The sequence below is a fragment of the Oncorhynchus clarkii genome, chromosome 8, assembly GCF_045791955.1.
Source record: "Oncorhynchus clarkii lewisi isolate Uvic-CL-2024 chromosome 8, UVic_Ocla_1.0, whole genome shotgun sequence".
Taxonomy (NCBI): Eukaryota; Metazoa; Chordata; class Actinopteri; order Salmoniformes; family Salmonidae; genus Oncorhynchus; species Oncorhynchus clarkii.
The window spans coordinates 33,406,459-33,424,411 of NC_092154.1; the positions used below are offsets into that span (position 1 = coordinate 33,406,459).

General features: G+C 43.4%; 1 protein-coding gene across 1 annotated transcript; it reads left to right on the forward strand.

Annotated features, from left to right (window-relative positions):
• Positions 1-218: 218 nt before the first annotated feature.
• On the forward strand, positions 219-14,000 carry LOC139415439 (disks large-associated protein 2-like). The gene is made up of 8 exons (XM_071163530.1): positions 219-276; positions 370-426; positions 3,258-3,631; positions 7,815-7,900; positions 9,749-10,167; positions 11,708-11,799; positions 13,357-13,521; positions 13,746-14,000. The coding sequence occupies exons 1-8, from the start codon at positions 219-221 to the stop codon at positions 13,956-13,958; spliced, it is 1,464 nt and encodes a 487-aa protein (XP_071019631.1). The 3' UTR covers positions 13,959-14,000.
• The last annotated feature ends 3,953 nt before the right edge of the window (positions 14,001-17,953 follow it).

The window sequence follows — 17,953 nt, forward strand, 5'->3', positions numbered from 1 at the left end:
TGACTGTTCAGCACAGTCTAAAACCTGTGGTTCCACCAGTCATAACTGAAAACCATCTCTGACACTGCTGTGTGAATGTTCTTGTTGTGGATGGGAACACAGCAAACGTTGAAAACTGTGTGGACCATCCCAGCACTGTAATGTCCACGTCTTTGTTCGTCGTTGATTGACCAAATATCACGATCAATTAGAAGAAATGTATGTGTATATCATGTGAAATGTGTCTGCGACTCTCGCTTGACTGTGATCCTGATACCAGTGTTGGCCTGAGGCATGGTAGGTACTGTTATAGTCAGATGAACTATATGTGGAGGAGTCTCTCCTGTCCCTCCATTTCCCTTACTAACTTGTGTTGCCTACTATTTTCAGGTATCCAGTTTCGCCTCCCTTCTTCCTGCAGTGTGGACCGAGCCAATCCACCTCCAGGTAAAAAAGAAGTCCTCATCACCTTTACCCACTTTGCGAAACCGGCAGTCTTTGAATTAAAGGTGACTTGAGGAACCCTGGAGTTTCTCAAGGAACCATTGCAGTCAATAGGTTCATATTGACACCTTTTGGTTAATTGAGAGTTCTTGGAGGAATCTTTTAATGATTCAGTGTAGCAAAGAGTTCCTGGGGGGACCTTTTTGCTGGTGCGTGTGGAACACTTTGAATTTATGGTAAATCTGTAGATAGTCTGTAGAGCAGACTATCAGTGACATTTATCAGTCTACTAACCCTAGCTCTAACCCTAACCTTAAACCTTATCCTAGCACAAAACTTAACCCTAACCCTCATTCTCAACCTAACCCTAACCTTAAACCTTATCCTAGCACAAAACTTAACCCTAACCCTCATTCTAAACCTAACCCTAACCTTAAACCTTATCCTAGCACAAAACTTAACCCTAACCCTCATTCTAAACCTAACCCTAACTGTAACCTTAGTAATCAGCTGTTTATGAACAGATAGTTTGTTGATAGTATGACCATCTGTAGAGCATCTCACGGGTGACCAAATAAATCTTCACGCCACGCCAATAAGCAACCACTCCAATCTTCTGAGAGGCCCTTCCCATCACTAAAAAGGTTCCAGTTTGAACCTTTACACAGGGGTTCCTCGATTAACCTTTTTAGAGGGGTTCCTCAAGGAACCTTTTTGAACCAACAGTGGCAATCTTTTGAACCCCAAAAGGTTATTCAAGGCTCCTTTACTTAGAGTGCAGTGTAAGGAGAGGCCTATGACAGACACATCTCCTTTCAAGGAGCTCTCTAACCCAGACTCTTTGACTGACCCCAGCTACTCCATCTACAGCCTTTCCCACCGGCTGTTGGCTATAACACACCACCCGAATATAGAGAGAGACTCACACAGCTCCTGTCTGTCAAGCTGCAGTGCAAGGTCGCCAGGCACACAGGGTTTGTCTGTCTGCTTTCTGTAGGGAGGCAATATGGCGTCTCTTGCTGGATACAATTGTTGTGCTTTTTCAAAGAGGCTGTTGCCTACAGAGTATTCAAATCCACTCAGTTTGAATAGGAGGCTGTTTATTAAAAAAGTATTGAGTTTCACACTTCTTGAATGGCTTTGAAGCTGCACACCATTAAAGCTCAGGGATAGAAATGTAAAGTTGAACGCTGTCTATGACTGCGTCACCCATCCTACTCAATTTGGTATCCACCGACAACAAGATGGAATAAATCCTTTCAAGATGGAATAAATCCATCTAAAGTGAGAGTATATGCAGAGTTGTACCACATCTAATGACTAATTAGATCCATCAAATGATGTGCTTGTTAAAATTGTAAATGGATTAAGTTCAAGTTATCCCTGATTTTATACGAGTAGTATAATTATGTCAAAGATGTGTCAATCAGCTGCCGGCAATGTGCGTGTGTGTGTGTGCATATGTGTGACCTTAAAAGGACTAGGGAGGTTTTTTCAATATTTTTCTGAATGGGTGAATGTTTCAGTGGGTGGATGAACACATGCACAAATGAATGCCTGAATAAATATACCTGAGGACTATTGAGTTCCCCAGTTACACAACCTATTTGTGAGGAAGTCTATTTTTGACACGGCAATGAATCACAGCCTTTTTTTCTCCCTCAATGACTCATCCAACAGTTTCATAAAATAGTGGTTTCGAAATTCTGCATGTCAATGTCACAGTCCACAGGGCCATCAGCATGCTGCAGTCTTTTTGTAACTGGTGTGTTTAATGATGCATGCAGTATCTGGGACTCCAGTACAATAACTCCCATGAGCTGTTCCTTTTATCCTGTTAACTGTCATTATTTGTAGTACTGTATTCTGGATGTGCTGAAAATGTGCTGTTATTAACAGAGAGGTTTGGAACTCTCTTTCCTATTGGTCTATTAACTAATTTAACGCATGGTGGTGTCACCATGGAAGGCCAAAACTCCCTCGCACTAAAACAGGCAGAAATGTCAGGCAGGCTGTTCAAACAGGTCTTACACTAAAAGAGTATTATCATAATTTTCACAACTTAATAGTATTATTCCAACCTCATCGTGTGGAAATATATATAAAACACAGGATTTTGTTTTGTTTTACTTCATTGGGCTTTTAATATATTTCTTCACAACTAAATTAGCCTGGTTATAATTCATAAGGAATCTGGTAGAAACACCTTCTCACCTTTTGTCTAACATAGCTTGTTAGATATAACTATGTTTTTTTTAAACAATTATATGAGGCTATCAGAATTAGAAGTTAATATCAAGCAACTGCATTTAATATCATTGAAGCAATGGTACTCTACCTGTTTAAGCCCAGCCTCTGAAGTAGGCATACTGTAGCTCCTTGCTGCTAGCCCTTTTCTGCTGTGAGGTCCATCTGGATTAAGATCACATTCTCATTTGCACTTGAAAGAAGGGTTGCTACCCATAATCCTCCACTGCACAGAAGGAGCTATAGCCTGTAAACACTGGGCTTATTAACCAGAAAGAAGCATCAGTGTCGAGTGTTCATCTCTGTGGCAATAAAAATAAAAATATATATTTTTTAAAAATCCTCTCAAAGAGTTTCCCCTTTCTTCTGTTCTGTGTCCCCAGGGTCCTTGTGATGCATTTAACATAATCCCCTCATCACTCCGCCATTCGCTTTCATCACTCACTGTAGTAGCATACGTACTCAGGTGCACTGGGCCGCCTTGCTGTGAGAACTCTCGCCCCATCTTTCACTATTATATTATCGTCCTCCATTCTCTCCCCTTCAGAACCTCTGCTTTACAATAACTCCTCTTCCTCTCCCTCCAGCGGTGACACACACGCCTAGCTATAAGGCAAAGACGCCCCCGCCGGTGCCACCTCGCGCCACCTCCAAGCCCCTCATCTCGGTGACGGCCCAGAGCAGCACAGATTCCACCCAGGATGCCTACCACGAGGGAAGGCACCCGCGGGGGAGTATCCTGTGGGCGCCGGACGGTCTGGGCGGCTCGGGTCGAAACCTCTACAACTCCACCGACAGCCTGGACAGTGCCAAGGCGGTGACGTTGGCCATGGAGACGGCGGCGGGCAAGCGGCACGCCTCCACGGGCAGCCACAGCTCTGTGCAGACGTGTGACAAGGCGGTGCTCGTGTCCAAGGCTGAGGAATACCTCAAAACACCACGCTCTTCCATAGGGATTCAGGCAAGACAAGTTCATTCATACACACATATGCTCATACACACACACATTATGCTTAGATACACACACAGGACGTGAATCCTTTCTCACAACAGCACATTGTGCCTGCAGTGATGCGCACTAACACACCGCTAGTCACTGTCTCCACTCCCCATGACAGCTGATGTTAGACAAAGACACACGCAAACATACGCGCACACATGCACATCATTAAAAACCGTTCACACCGAGAAGTATATCATATATTATAACAACAATGTCGCTCTTGCTGCGGGTGATTCCCTGATCCACCTCTACGCAGACGACACCATTCTGTATACATCTGGTGTTAACTAACTTCCAAACGAGCTTCAATGCCATACAGCACTTCTGTGGCCTTCAAATGCTCTTAAATACTATTAAAACCAAATGCATGCTTTTCAACCGTTCGCTGCCCGCACCCACCCGCACGACTAGCATCACTACTCTGACTTAGAATGTGTGGACAACTACAAATACCTAGGTGTCTAGCTAGACTGTAAATTCTCCTTCCAGACTCATAATAAACATCTCCAATCCAAAATTAAATCTAGAATCGGCTTCCTATTTTGCAGCAACGCCTCCTTCACTCACGCAGACAAACATACCCTCGTAAAATTGACTATCCTACCTATCCTCGACTTCGGCGATGTCATTTACAAAATAGCTTCCAATACTCTACTCAGCAAACTGGATGCAGCCTATCACAGTGCCATCCGTTTTGTCACCAAAACCCCTTATACCACCCACAACTGTGACCTGTATGCTCTAGTCGTCTGGCCCTCACTACATATTCGTCGCCAGACCCACTGGCTCCAGGTCATCTATAAGTATATGCTAGGTAAAGCTCCGCCTTATCTCAGCTCACTGGTCACGATAACAACACCCACCCGTAGCACGCGCTCCCGCAGGTACAGTGAGGGGGAAAAGTATTTAATCCCCTGCTGATTTTGTACGTTTGCCCACTGACAAAGAAATGATCAGTCTATCATTTTAATGGTAGGTTTATTTGAACAGTGAGAGACAGGATAACAACAAAATAATCCAGAGAAACGCATGTCAAAAATGTTATAAAATGAGGGAAATAAGTATTTGACCCCCTCTCAATCAGAAAGATTTCTGGCTCCCAGGTGTCTTTTATACAGGTAACGAGTTGAGATTAGGAGCACACTCTTAAAGGGAGAGCTCCTAATCTCAGTTTGTTACCTGTATAAAGACACCTGTCCACAGAAGCAATCAATCAATGAGATTCCAAACTTTCCACCAATGGCCAAGACCAAAGAGCTCTCCAAGGATGTCAGGGACAAGATTGTAGACCTACACAAGGCTGGAATGGGCTACAAGACCATCACCAAGCAGCTTGGTGAGAAGGTGACAACAGTTGGTGCAATTATTTGCAAATGGAAGAAGCACAAAAGAACTGTCAATCTCCCTCGGCCTGGGGCTCCACGCAAGATCTCACCTCGTGGAGTTGCAATGATCATGAGAACAGTGAGGAATCAGCCCAGAACTACACGGGAGGATCTTGTCAATGATCTCAAGGCATCTGGGACCATAGTCACCAAGAAAACAATTGGTAACACACTACGCCGTGAAGGACTGAAATCCTGCAGCGTCGGCAAGGTCCCCCTGCTCAAGAAAGCACATATACATGCCCGTCTGAAGTTTGCCAATGAACATCTGAATGATTCAGAGGACAACTGGGTGAAAGTGTTGTGGTCAGATGAGACCAAAATGGAGCTCTTTGGCATCAACTCAACTCGCCGTGTTTGGAGGAGTAGGAATGCTGCCTATGACCCCAAGAACACCATCCCCACTGTCAAACATGGAGGTGGAAACATTATGCTTTGGGGGTGTTTTTCTGCTAAGGGGGCAGGACAACTTCACCGCATCAAAGGGACGATGGACTGGGCCATGTACCGTCAAATCTTGGGTGAGGACCTCCTTCCCTCAGCCAGGGCATTGAAAATTGGTCGTGGATAGGTATTCCAGCATGACAATGACCCAAAACACACGGCCAAGGCAACAAAGGAGTGGCTCAGGAAGAAGCACATTAAGGTCCTGGAGTGGTCTAGCCAGTCTCCAGACCTTAAACCCATAGAAAATCTGTGGAGGGAGCTGAAGGTTCGAGTTGCGAAACGTCGGCCTCGAAACCTTAATGACTTGGAGAAGATCTGCAAAGAGGAGTTGGACAAAATCCCTCCTAAGATGTCTGCAAACCTGGTGGCCAACTTCAAGAAATGTCTGACCTCTGTGATTGCCAACAAGGGTTTTGCCACCAAGTACCAAGTCATTTTTTGCAGAGGGGTCAAATACTTATTTCCCTCATTAAAATGCAAATCAATTTATAACATTTTTGACATGCGTTTTTCTGGATTTGTTTGTTGTTATTCTGTCTCTCACTGTTCAAAATAACCTACCATTAAAATTATAGACTGATAATTTCTTTGTCAGTGGGCAAACGTACAAAATCAGCAGGGGATCAAATACTTTTTTTCCCTCACTGTATATCTCACTGGTCGTTCCCAAAGCCAACACCTCCTTTGGCCGCCTTTCCTTCCAGTTCTCTGCTGCCAATGACTGGAACTAATTGCAAAAATCGCTGAAGCTGGAGACTTATATTTCCCTCACTAACTTTAAACGTCAGCTATCTGAGCAGCTTACCGATCGCTGCAGCTGTACATAGACCATCTTTAAATAGCCACCCAATCTACCTACCTCATCCCCATATTGTTTTTATTTACTTTTCTGCTCTTTTGCACACCAGTATTTCTACTTGCACATCATCATCTGCTCATCTATCACTCCAGTGTTAATTTGCTAAACTGTAATTACTTTGCTACTATGGCCTATTTATTGCCTTACCACCTCACGCCATTTGAACACACCGTATATAGACTTTCTTTTTTTTATATTGTGTTATTGACTGTACGCTTGTTTATTCCATGTGTAAATCTGTGTTGTCGTTTGTGTCGCACTGCTTTGCTTCATCTTGGCCAGGTCGCAGTTGTAAATGAGAACTTGTTCTCAACTAGCGTACCTGGTTAAATAAAGGTGAAATAAAAAATGTATACAAAAAAAAAGTAGCAATCTCACACTGACCCAATGGGACCCTGACCAATAAGGATTAATGACCACACAGCTCTACAGCCACTGGCCAGCCCAGAGAGCCAAGGCAGCACTCAGCTCAATATAACACACACACACACACACACACACACATATATCACCTCATGATGACTAATAGAGTAGAATAACATTAGACGAAAATGTTGATGATGATTGTTTATCGGTGTAATTCAATTTGATCGCGTTATCTATTTTTTCACTGGCAACAAATCAAACTAATGAAAGAAATGGAATTACATTTTACTAAGTATTTTCTGGACGCCTGCTGCGGCGGCTTGTGAACATGTTTTACACATTCTCATGGCCTCTGACTTGATATGAAACACGTTATATAGCATTAATGTGACCGTTTAAACTGCTCATTTCCCTTTCATGCCAAGATTCTCTCTTATGAGATGCAGTTTCTCAAGGGGTTGATAGAAACCGATGTATCGTCACCATCGTCTTCGTCAACCTCATCATCAATATCAGCAGAATAACCTGCAGTTCAGCACCATATTAATACAGGTCATCGCATCTGGTGTGAATAGTTATGTACTATGAAGTACTCATTGACATTATATTCCATACTCAACTTTTTCTACGTCATTATTTTTAAGCACTGGGACTGTACTGTTGAGATGTGTGTGTGTGTGTGTGTGTGTGTGTGTGTGTGTGTGTGTGTGTGTGTGTGTGTGTGTGTGTGTGTGTGTGTGTGTGTGTGTGTGTGTGTGTGTGTGTGTGTGTGTGTGTGTGTGTGTGTGTGTGTGTGTGTGTGTGTGTGTGTGTGTAAAGTGAGCCATGCGTTGGGGATATAGAGAGGGACCGGCCCATAAACGCCTTCACTCTCAGGGAGACAATCCTTTGCTCAGGATATAGGGGTCTCGGGACAAACACCGGCCTCTCTCTGTATATATAGTATAGATCACTATAGTTTACTAAGCACCCTCATTGATGTTCAGTTAGTGTAGTAGTAAAGTAGTTCACCCATGATACTGTAATAAAGACGTTACTGACATTGACGTGTGTTATTGTTTATGATCAAATTGGTATTTACCAGGTGGAGACGGCGACAGACTCCGAGTCGGAGAGCAAAGGGCTTCCTCAGTACCATTCTGTGGGCACCCAGGTGGAGGATGACAAAGGGTACGCATGCAGGAAATGGAAACAGAAAATACAACCGTTGCAGTTATCTATTTTACACTGGCAACAAATCAAACTAATGAAAGAAATGGAATTACATTTTACTAAGTATTTTCTTTTACAGCAGCAGTTGATAATGTCCCTCTGGGTCCTGATTGCACTAAATCAATATTTATCGATATTGTGAAACTTATATTGCACATGTTCTGTTGAATGAATAGTTTTTTTGTATACAGCGCCTTTGGAAAGTGTTCAGACCCCTTGACTTTTTCCAAATGTTGTTACATTACAGCCTTATTCTAAAATTGATTACATTGTTTTTTCCCCTCATCAACCTACACACAATATCCCATAATGACAAAGAAAAAACAAGTTTTTAGACATTTTTGCTAATTTATAATAAATAAATAAAAACTGAAATATTATGTTTACTTAAGTATTCAGACCCTTTACTCAGTACTTTGTTGAAGCACCTTTGGCAGCAACTACAGCCTCGAGTCTTCTTGGGTATTACGCTACAAGCTTGGCACACCTGTATTTGGGGAGTTTCTCCCATTTTTATCTGCAGATCCTCTCAAGCTCTGTCAGGTTGGATGGGGAGTGTCGCGGCACAGCTATTTTCAAGTATCTCCAGAGATATTTGACAGGGTTCAAGTCCAGACTCTGGCTGGGCCACTCAAGGACATTCAGAGACTTGTCTTGGCTGTGTGCTTTGGGTCATTGTACTGTTGGAAGGTGAACCTTCACCCCAGTCTGAGGTCCTGAGCTCTCTGGAGCAGGTTTTCATCAAGGATCTCCCTGTACTTTGCTCCGTTCATCTTTGCCTCGATACTGACTAGTCTCCCAGTCCCTACCGCTGAAAAACATCCCCACAGCATGATGCTGTCCATGATGGTGCCAGGTTTCTTCCAGACGTGACCCTTGGCATTCAGGCCTAAGAGTCTTTAGTTTCATCAGACCAGAGAATCTTTTGGCAAACTGCAAGCGGGCTGTCATGTGCCTTTTACTGAGGAGTGGCTTCCACTCTACCATAAAGGCCTGACTGGTATAGTGCTGCACAGATAGTTGTCCTTCTGGAAGGTTCTCCCATCTCCACAGAGGAACTCTGGAACTCTGTCAGAGTGACCATCGGGTTCTTGGTCACCTCCCTAACCAAGGCCTTTCTCCCCCCATTTGCTCATTTGGGCCGAGCGGCCAGCTCTAGGAAGTGTTGTTGGCTCCAATTTCCATTTAAGAATGATGGATGGCACTGTGTTATTGGGGACTTCAAATGCTGCAGAAATGTTTTGATACCCTTTCCCAGATCTGTGCCTCTACACAATTCTTTCTCGGAGCTCTACCGAGAATTCCTTCGACCTCATGGCTTGGTTTTTGCTCTGACATGCACTGTCAACTGTTGGGACCTTTTTTTGACAGCCTTTCCAAGTCATGTCCAATCAATTGAATTTACCACAGGTGGCTTCCAATCAAGTTGTACAAACATCTCAAGGATGATCAATGAAAACAGGGATGCGCCTGAGCTCAATTTTGAGTCTAATAGCAAAGTGTCTGAATACTTATGTAAATAAGGTATTTCTGTTTTTTATTTTTGATAGATTTGCAAAAAAAACTGTTTTCGCTTTGGTGTTGTGTGTAGATTTCTGAGGATGTTTTTTCATTTAATCAATTTTAGAAAGAGGCTGTAACGTAACACAATTTGGAACAAGTCATTGATTCTCTGAATCAATATCAATATCATCAATATATTTGTTTTCTCTCTCTTTGGACCCATATATTATTCTTCTAAACTATTTATTATTCTCTGTATACATATATTTGTATGTGTGTCTGCATGTGTGTATTCTCCCTCAGGCATGGCAGGTTCAAGCGCTCCAACAGCGTGACGACGGCCGTACAAGCTGACATGGAACTAGAGGGCTTCCCCACCATGGAGGACAAGGGCCTGCAGTTCGGAGGGGGCTTGGGCTTCCGCGGGGGCCACTCGGAGCCTAGCACGCCCACCCAGTACGGGGCTGTCCGCACCGTCCGCACCCAGGGCCTCTTCAGCTACCGGGAGGACTACCAGCGCTCCTCCAGCGGACCGCCCAGCCCGCAGCCCGAGTCGTGGCTGACAGAGCCCTCTCTGGAGGGGGCTGAGACGGGCCGAGTGTCCCCCCTCCGCAGGGACGGCAGCTGGTTCATGCAGCTCCTCCATAATGAAACTAAGAGGATGGAGGGATGGTGTAAAGACATGGAGAGGGAGGCGGAAGAGCATGACCTGTCGGAGGAGAGTGAGTTTCTGACGCTGCAGCATAGAGGCATGTACTGGCTCTATAGTCCCTAAGGCAGGGGCTGTTCATATTCTAATGCATTCGTTTCTCAATGCATTCACTGATAAACCTTTAGAATTGAATGGGCAAAGTCATGTTTGTGGATGGAAATGTATTACAACCTACATGCGTTGTTATTAACACATTTGCTTTGCTAATGAATACCTGTCCAGCGTTTTTGATTCTTGATGCAGTGGACAGATTTGAGTGAGATAACACTGGTGCGTAGCCAAAGAGCTCTATTTTCATGTCATCCAACAAATGTAAACACCTGGAGTTTGCTAAACGCCATTGGCATTTAATTGTAACCGGTGCTGTGGTCAGATGACTTGAAAATAGAGCTCTTTGGCCACGCACACCAGTGATGGGTTTTGCATCGAAATAAGGATGCATAAGCAGGTGTGAACCCCATACCTTCTAATATGAAGGTGGATTTTTGATGTTTTGGAGCTACTTTGCTTCCACTGGTCCTGGGGCCCTTGTTAAGGTCAACGGCATCATGAACTTTACCCAGTACCAGGACATTTTAGCCAAAAACCTGGTTGCCTCTGCCAGGAGGCTGAAGCTTGGTCGTGCGTGAATCTACCAGCAATAACCCCAAGCACACATCAAAATGGCCATTAAATGACCTCCTGACCCCATTTAAAACATGCGGTTTTAATTGAAGATGGCAGGCCATAAGCGCAGTTAAAAATATATCAGGGATCTGGAAGGATTCTTTATGGAGGAATGGTCCAAGATCCCTCCCAATGTGTTCTCCAAACATTTTAGAAATAGCGAGGTATTGAAAACATTGAAAACAGGGGTGCCAATTATTTCACCACTATCGTTTTGAGAGAAACAAAGATTACTTATTAAACAAAATCTCTTTCCCTGAGAAATGGTAGAGAAAAAATATATATAGTTTTCAAATGTTTTGGAGCATACCATATAGCTCAGTATTTGTATTATTTATTTTATAGTATTTTTTTGCCTGACTATATTTACAGAATTAAGAGTCTAATCTCACTCCATATGCACATTTCTCTCTCTCTCTCTCTCTCTCTCTCTCTCTCTGTCTCTGTCTCTCTCTCTGTCTCTCTCTCTGTCTCTCTCTCTCTCTCTCTCTGTCTCTCTCTCTGTCTCTGTCTCTCTCTCTGTCTCTCTCTCTGTCTCTCTCTCTGTCTCTCTCTCTCTCTCTCTCTCTCTCTGTCTCTCTCTCTCTCTCTGTCTCTCTCTCTCTCTCTGTCTCTCTCTCTGTCTCTCTCTCTCTGTCTGTCTCTCTCTCTGTCTCTCTCTCTCTGTCTGTCTGTCTGTCTGTCTCTCTCTCTCTCTCTCTGTCTCTCTCTCTGTCTCTCTCTCTGTCTCTCTCTCTGTCTCTCTCTCTGTCTCTCTCTGTCTGTCTCTCTCTCTGTCTGTCTCTTTATCTCTCTCTCTCTCTCTCTCTCTCTCTCTCTCTCTCTCTCTCTCTCTCTCTCTCTCTCTCTCTCTCTCTCTCTTTCTCTGTGTGTGTGTCCTCCAGTCCTAGGGAAAATCCGAAGTGCCGTGGGCAGCGCACAACTCCTCATGTCTCAAAAATTCCAGCAGTTCTACTGGCTGTGTCAGCAGAACCTGGTAAGTGCCCAATAATACTATAATAGACCATGGCGGGTGTACCATGATGGGTGTACTATGGTGTGTGTGTGTGTGTGTGTGTGTGTGTGTGTGTGTGTGTGTGTGTGTGTGTGTGTGTGTGTGTGAGAACATATGCATGCATACGTCAGTGTTGTGTATTGAAATTACGCCTTATATCTCACATTCTCACTGTTGATAACTTACTGACAGCACACAGAGCTTGATAAGTGTGCCTGAAGCTGCACTGACTGGCTGCTTCCAGAAATAGCTGTCCCAATTGACATCGAAACAGGCCTTCTGCTTGTACTGACCCCCCCCCCCCCCCCCCACAGTAAGCGGAAGAAGAATAAAAATAGGAAACTGAGGTGTCTACGTTCACACCGTTCATTAATACAGAGAGACAGACTTTCAATGGGTTTTGAATAACGAACCTTCCACCCTCTCTCGTTACTCACCCCAAACGTAGTCGAGAAGTTTTCACATTTTCGTAAGACCTCATTTTAATTACCGGCCTAATGTATACCTGCATTAGTTACTGTAGGGCTAGTCTCAGAAGACACACAAATACAGTTTCCAGAGCTGTCCTCTTTGTTAAGTTACTTTTTGAGAGAGACTGCTCAAATGATGCTTCACTTGCCATTTCTTCCCACAATGCAGACATTTCTTAAATGATAAAAAGCAAAGAGTTTGTGAGAGGAGGGGCTTTAATGACCCTTCTCCTTTGCTGTAGCGTGATTCTTTTTTGTGTCTGATGCCTATGATACCTTAAAGCCGGTGTTTTGCTCTCTTTCTGAGGGGCCGTGGGCTCTCTATCTGCGTTCCCCCAGAGATAATGGGATGATGGATGAAGTCCCACATTTACTGTGACAGGGCTTAGATTGCCCTGAGCCATTCAAACGTGTCCCACTGACTAGTACCCCTACCAGAGAGAGAGCACTACCCCTGGCATAACCCCATATCACAACTGTAATGACTGTGTGGGGGCGGGGTCGGTGGAGGAGGTGGAGTCGTGTGTGTGCGTGCGTGCGTGCGTGCAAGTGCACGTGTTTGTGTCATCCGGACAGCACAAGTGGTCAGTAACACAAATGTCAATGTCGAACCTGTTCAGGTATACAGCACACCGTGTTGCGTTTGTGTGCTGAGTCATTGCCGACCTTTATGTGTAATTATGCGTTGAATGTTCACACAAACAGATAAGTGGGAGTGATGAATGCTCTTTTATAGTGTAGAACGCCACATGGATGTAGCCTTGATTTGCTCCATGAAATGGAGCTCATGGCTGGCAAAAGGACATGAAATGCATCTGTTATTTTAAAGAGTTAAGGAGGACATCTAGTGGTTGGACAGTTTACAGGAGGGGGTTTGGAAGCAGGTGTTGGAAGATGCAATAGCTGGTGATGTAACACAAGCACTTAAAAATCCCAATTATAGTCTATAACAGTTATGACTATACGTTCTCATGGTCACTGAGGTGTTGATAACTATATAAAATGTTCTCCCTCCCCCACCTTTCACTTTTCCGGTCACCCCCCTTCCCTGCCACCCTTCACCCCTCAGGACCCCAGCGCCATGCCCCGCCCCACCTCTCAGGACCTGGCCGGATTCTGGGACCTGCTGCAGCTCTCCATCGACGACGTCACTGCCAAGTTTGACGAGCTGCAGGAAATCAAGAGCAACGAGTGGAGGCCCGTGGAGAGCCCCGAGAAGAAGACACCATTACAGGTATGTTAATGGAGTTGTTACCCTTGCTTAGCTGTATAGCTTTTCACAGCTAGCAAACTGGACTGTGGAGGTGTATTGTCTAATGGTATTGGCCAATTCTTACTTATTTGTATTGTTTTATCCTGCCCTTGTTCAGAAAATTACATGGCTCAAATCTCTCATTCTCTCTCTCTCTCTCTCTCGCTCGCATTCTCTTTATCTCTCATTCACTCTCTATAAAGGAGAGGAAGTGGCCTCCCCCGCTGCCAAAGAGGCCTCCAAAGGGGCGTGGCGGCGTGATGCGGGAGCGCTCTCTGGACCTGCAGGACCGCCAGCGTCAGGAGGCACGGCGCCGCCTCATGGCAGCTAAGCGGGCGGCTTCCTTCAGACAGAACTCAGCCACAGAGCGGGCGGACAGCATCGAGATCTACATCCCCGAGGCCCAGACCCGCCTTTGAGGTCCAAGCATTTACCCCTCTAGCCTGACCCTGAGCTCTGCCCCCTTCCGGCCCCCATATCCCAGACCCAGCCAGTGGGTGTCACCCAGACTCCTTCCTCCCTCTTTCTTGTCGTCTGTGTCTCTCACTTTCACTTCTTACTGTTTCTCTCCATCTATTGCCCTTCTTCTGATGTCCTCTCCCCTTTAAGACGGAGGTAATATTCACCACCCCTCCACCCCATTATAATGAGCTGCTACTACAACCTCCCCTTTAACCGAACTGATCCACCATCACAATTATATTTGGCTAATTACAAGCAAAATGATTATTTTCTATACTGTAACAAATTCTCTTGTTGGAAATGTATTCATCCCCCCCAAGAGCTTTCGCATTGCCATCATGTATTATGAGCCTCTGGGTAAAGTAAGGGTAATATCAGTATTTTCCCACCGTGTTCAAAAGGAATCACAAAGTGCAACTTTTCTATGGAGAATCTCACCAGCATCAGTGGTCTTGGGCTAAATCACCCTGTGCGGAGACTACTACTCCCCAGTGGTAGCACAGAGGTGGTGATGACTCACTGTCAAGATAGAAGTCTGGAAATGTCTCCCCCATGTTTGTGGGTTGTCAGTCAAAGTGGGGGGAATATGTAGTGCGATTGATCAACACCTGCTATTGAAATACCTCAGTCTTGCAGTGGGCACTCTAGGGTAAAAACCATAGACATAGAATTCAAATCTATTTCTATGGGGTATATTCTATTTCTATGGTAAAGACCAAGGAGTAGTCATCACATCTGATATGGTCGCACAGCATCCTGGGTATAGTAGTTCCGTTGTTATTCTTGGGACGTACTCACACCAATTTACCAGGCTTGCTGCTGCAGCCACTGCCTAACATTGCTGAGACATGGGATGTGAAAAAGACATGCAGCAGTAACCCAGCTAGCACATTTAGTTCCTTGGAAGTTGTGGGACAGAAGTTTTTGGTTTCCAATTGATTCTGGGAACAAAGCCATAAGTTTCCTGATCGGTAAAACTGAACGTTTTTAAAACGTTCTGGGAATGTACATTTTTAGGTTGCACGGCGGTTCTGAGAACCTTTTACTACGGTTCCCTGAAAGTTTTCCTGGGAGGTTTTATTAACGTTCTGAGAACGGAAATTATAGGTTATTTGAAGGTGATCAAATAACGCTCTGAGAACATTCTCTAAATGTTGTGAATGTTTGGAACTAAATATTAAGGTTATTTTGAGGTTTTTGAATCACTTAAAACGTTCACTGAACACTTCAATACGACTGCTAGCTTAGGTTGACTGTTTTGAACTCCAAGCAGAGATAGGACACACGGAAATGAATCATGCAAACACATGTATTTTTTTTATTCTGGCACAGCGTCAGTGAGATTCAAACCTATGATCTTCTGTTCTCTGTCCATGGAATTAGTTCACTGCGACAGCAGCATGGAGCTACAGTAGCATGCCATGTTTTTTAAACTCATACAAAGATGTTAATTTTAGTATATTCCAACGGACCCCATTTCAAAGGAAACTCATTAAGACCAGGGCGCCCAATTATTGGGGACAACACACCTCAACACACTTACGAAGAAAGAGGATAGAGAGAGTTTTGTTGACACTGAGAATAGATGTATAAGATTTGAAATAACATTATTATAATGTTCTTTGAACGCTACAATGTTTTTTTCTCGTGGTTCTTATGTAACATTTTCTCAATGTTCTTAAAACAATGGCTTTAAATAGAACCGTGAGGAAATCTGCAGAAAACTTTACACTAAAAGTACTGAAATTCCCACAGAACAACGTTGTTTCTTAACGTTCTCAGAACTATTTCAGAATATTCCCAATGTCAAACCAGTTGACGAACATACCTTTAACATGACACATTTTTCTGTTAAATGTAACCATGTTTGAACTTTTAGGAAACATTCTGTTAAAGTAATGAAATAACAAGAAAATAAAGTGTTTTTTGTCAAGTTCCTTAAATGTGTTGAGAAGGTTCCAAAGCCAAGCAACTATCCTGTACCATTCCCAGAAAGTTGTGGGAAGGTTGAATGCAAAATAACCATGGGACAACCACCCGGTCACCATGCTCTAAGAAACGTATGGTTCTCAGAACGTAATGTGCTAGCTGGGAAAGTACCTTAGGGCTGCATTTATGCATTTTCAGTTACGATAACGGCTTTGTCGTAAGGTTGAAACATGGTTATGATATGGGTTGTACAGTGCATTTATTCGTCTGATCCATGTTTCCATTGCAACACTATTGTAAAACACTTAAAGGGAAAAAATGTTTCAAATTTCATGAGAAAAAAAAAGTTGACTATGATATAATGCATTTTTGCACCTTATATATATACTATTCATGTTTGTATTTCCAAGGGAAATGTAGTAAATGACACTCACATGATATTGTTGCAGTTGAATTGCAAGGACAAAAAAATGGAACATTTGCTATTGAATATGTCTATGATGCTGTTCTATACACAGCATCAATCTGCACCTTGAGTTTTGTGTCCATCCCCTGATGTCCAGTACTATTGTAATGATAATAATGGTGATAAATAATGTAATCTATCACATATATACCCAATGACCAACATCACAAACTACATTGAACTTGAATTGTATCATAGTGGACGCTGTGAAAGAATGACTGTCGATGGGGTGGAGAGAGCAGTGCCCCAACAGACAGATGACTTATACCTATTAGAGACCACATCACACACATTCTATCCCATCCGGCACACAACAATCAAGTATTTTTTACAGAAGTAGTGTGGGACAGACAGGTGCAAATGTCACTTTAACACTATCCAGTTACTAGTAAATGGTGCTGCTTTTTACCTGAAACGGTTGTCCTTTACCCAGTCCTATGTGCACGCACACACACACACACACACACACACACACTCAAGGACTTTTTAATAACAGAGATTTACTAAAATGGTGCCCATAGCATCTGCAATTAAAGATGGTGGCTATTGACTTGCGGGAAGAAAGAAAAAAACATATTTGCAAAATGTCTATTTGCATTGTTCATTTTTGCTTAAAAGTTGTTTATTGACAATACGTACGATGAGGTATTTCTACTCCCTATCTTGCCATGAGCTAAGAGGGTTGCTCTAATAGTAGCCGTAGTCAAAGGTCTAGGGAATTCTAGTGAGAGAGAGAGCAAGGCATTTACATTTTTCTGACGTTACTCCGTTGCTTTGGCGGTGCTCGGCAACACCACACTTGGAGCTTATTGTTTCAATAAACTGTATATTTCCTTCAAAAAATGAAACTGTACTTATACTAGATGACATGATATACTGGCATTTGCGTTGTACTGCGTGTCATTGATATAGTATTTCCATTTACCCATATGAACAGTAGATTGGATTTTTTTAGTATAATTCATTTATTCCCATATACTTGTTATGTTAGGGTTGTAAGCTTCTAGCACCAGTGGTCGACTAGGATTTTTCAATAGAATGTGATGCAAAAACAGGGTGAGCTGTTATATATCCACATAGCCTAGATTGAGACCATTTTTAATTGCGACCTTTTGAAAGGGCAACACACAGTAAGCAACAGTTCAGTTGGTCAGATACGTTGCCAGATATTTTGCCAAAAAAGGGTGGAAAGTAGTTGAATAAACTGGGACTTTCCTCATTCCTCTATAGCTTCTGGTAAACCACTCAACGTCTCCAATTTCATTTCCTGACATCGGTCTCTCTCTCTGCTGTGAACCTCAATGAAACCGTTACGTACCAGACGGCCTTAAACACATCGAAAGCAAAATCATATACGAATGTAGAGTCACTGACAATGCAACAACAACAAAAAGGGTCATAGGAGATGTGTAGGTGCTGTGTAAAAGCAAACAGTACAGTATTGTGATTCTATGTGGACACAAAGTCCATGTCTGGTCTAAGTGAGGTAACAACAGAAAGTGAGAGACATTGATAGCTTAATGAAAAACAGAGGTTCCCGTTAGATTAGAGTATGAT